Here is a 2,371-nt window from a genome sequence, read left to right as displayed (position 1 = left end):
AAAGAAAGAAAGAAAGAAAGAAAGAAAGAAAGAAAGAAAGAAAGAAAGAAAGAAAGAAAGAAAGAAAGAAAGAAAGAAAGAAAGAAAAGCTCTGCAGTCTATCATCACCTCCTTAAAAGCGCGTCTCCAATTGAACGGTGCGTAAAGTTCTGCGCGTAATAAACCGCGAAACTACCCAAATAAAAATGTGAAATGTAGAAGAAAAGGAAAGCAGATCTACTTTCTCCTCCGCTCATGTGATGCCAGTCAGGCAGATGTTTTCTGGCACCATGTTGTTCCAAACTCTCCTCCCATCTCCTCCATTGGCTGCCTGTTGGTTTCGCTCACATCCAGCTCATATAAACCTGGGGCCTCTCACCTTCTCATGGCTCAAATTACTCCTGCAGATCTCTGTCCTCTTCTGGAAAGTAGAATTCGGTGGAACTGCGGCGCATCGCCAACATCTCAGGAATATTATTTTGCTGCTGAACGTCTCCGATCATGAGGATGGTGTAAAATGAATAGATTATTATTAAGTGACCGCAGTTAGGAGACTCATCGTTCTGCTCGCTGCTGATCCTCGAGCAGAGACGGTTTTGGGGCCGAACGAGTTTATTTCCTTCCCGGCTCAGCATGAACCTCATCGGGGGCTATCAGCATCATCACCACCACCACCTCATGCACGAACCCTTCCCGTTTGTCCAGCGGTGCCACCAGGACGCACCGTATTTCCAGAGTTGGGTGGTGAACCACGGCGAGGTGCCCGCGGACTTCCAGATCCAGGCGCCCTACACGCCGTCCGCGGAGCTGGGAGCGCATGGGACGGCGCACGACGGCCGGCTGGAGGCTCTGCAGAGCGGCATCGGGAAGAGGAGGGCGTCCGGACCGAAGAAGGAGCGCCGCAGGACGGAGAGCATCAACACGGCCTTCGCTGAGCTCCGGGAGTGTATCCCCAACGTTCCTGCAGACACCAAACTGTCCAAAATCAAAACTCTGCGCCTTGCGACCAGTTACATCGCGTATCTGATGGACGTGCTGGCCAAGGATTCCGGAGAGACGGAGGGCTTTAAGGCCGAGATTAAGAAATTTGAAACGCGGGATTTGAAAAGGAAACGGGAGCTGGTGAGTTTTCTTTGCATAAATGTGCAAATTATCCGCAATTCCAAACATTTTCTACCTTCAAATGCGGAGTTATTTACGCATCTAGGACCCAAAATGTTCATGAAGAACTAAACACTGGAAAAAATAAATAAAGGAAGAAAATAGATAAAAGTAAAGATTAAAAACAAACAATAAAAATAAGCATTTCTGTCCCTCATTTTACTTTTGCCAGAAATGTAAACAGAAATTCCAAAAATAGTGAAAAATAAATTTAATTAAAAATACCTAAATATTTATTAAACCTGTTTATTTCTGGCAACTTCTGCTTAACGTTTAACACAAAATAAATACATTCATAAATAAAAAATAACTTTTCTAGAATCACATCTGATTCCATTTCCTTTCAGCAAATCAGAAAAATAAACCATGTTTTCAGAAATGCAATAAAACTATTTTTTCATCATTAAACAGTTTATTTAACTCTGGTTCTAACATCTAAACCTGCATTTAGGTCCAGTTTAATGTTGGGTTTTATTCTAAAATGCATCTGGCAGCAAAGTTGCTTTTCAGGATAAGATTAGAGATTATATGGGGTTAGGATTATTAGTCCACTCATAGTCCGAAGTGGTAATAAAGTCAGCTTTATTTTCATAATATAGAACAAGATGTTCCAGATCGACTCTGCATGGCAGGAATATCGCAGATTAAACTGCAAAATATACAAAATATTAACAAGTCTGTAAAACAAGTTAGACGCAGCTTTTCCTAAATAAACCTCAGATGTGAAACCAAAGCAAAATGTTGGCAGAATAATCCAGGCCGCAACCTCGGGTTCAGGATTAACTCTGATCCCACATTAAAGATGGACCCAAACTTCAATTCTTCCTCCAGCGCAAACATTTTCTAATCCAGGAAATCTGTCCGTGTTTATTTATCCTTTGGCCTAAACCGAAAATAAATCTATTAACTCTGCAAAGTTATTTACCTCAATGTTTGAAAAGGAATGCATGCAGGAAAAAATCAGTTCCTGAACATTATGCATCAATAAAGAAAGCGCCTTTAATCCCACAGGGATTAGAAGCGCAAGAGTTTCAGTAGAAATAACAATTTAATCTAAAAGTTTTTAAAAAATACTGAAAAATATTTTTAAAAAATCAAAAAGATGTTTAAGCCTCTGGGATCATATGAGGCACATTGAGACATCTATCTATCTATCTATCTATCTATCTATCTATCTATCTATCTATCTATCTATCTATCTATCTATCTATCTATCTATCTATCTATCTAT

General features: G+C 40.4%; 1 protein-coding gene across 1 annotated transcript; it reads left to right on the top strand.

The window, feature by feature from the left end:
- Positions 1-336: 336 nt before the first annotated feature.
- On the top strand, positions 337-1,101 carry hand1 (heart and neural crest derivatives expressed 1; the record flags this gene model as incomplete). Its single annotated transcript, XM_015369366.1, has 1 exon — positions 337-1,101. A coding segment is annotated over exon 1 (489 nt), but the record flags the coding sequence as incomplete, so codon positions are not given.
- Between the last annotated feature and the right edge of the window lie 1,270 nt (positions 1,102-2,371).

The sequence above is a fragment of the Cyprinodon variegatus genome, unplaced genomic scaffold (assembly GCF_000732505.1).
Source record: "Cyprinodon variegatus isolate N-32 unplaced genomic scaffold, C_variegatus-1.0 Scaffold3212, whole genome shotgun sequence".
Lineage (NCBI taxonomy): Eukaryota > Metazoa > Chordata > Actinopteri > Cyprinodontiformes > Cyprinodontidae > Cyprinodon > Cyprinodon variegatus.
This window is presented reverse-complemented; position numbering and strand designations above follow the sequence as displayed.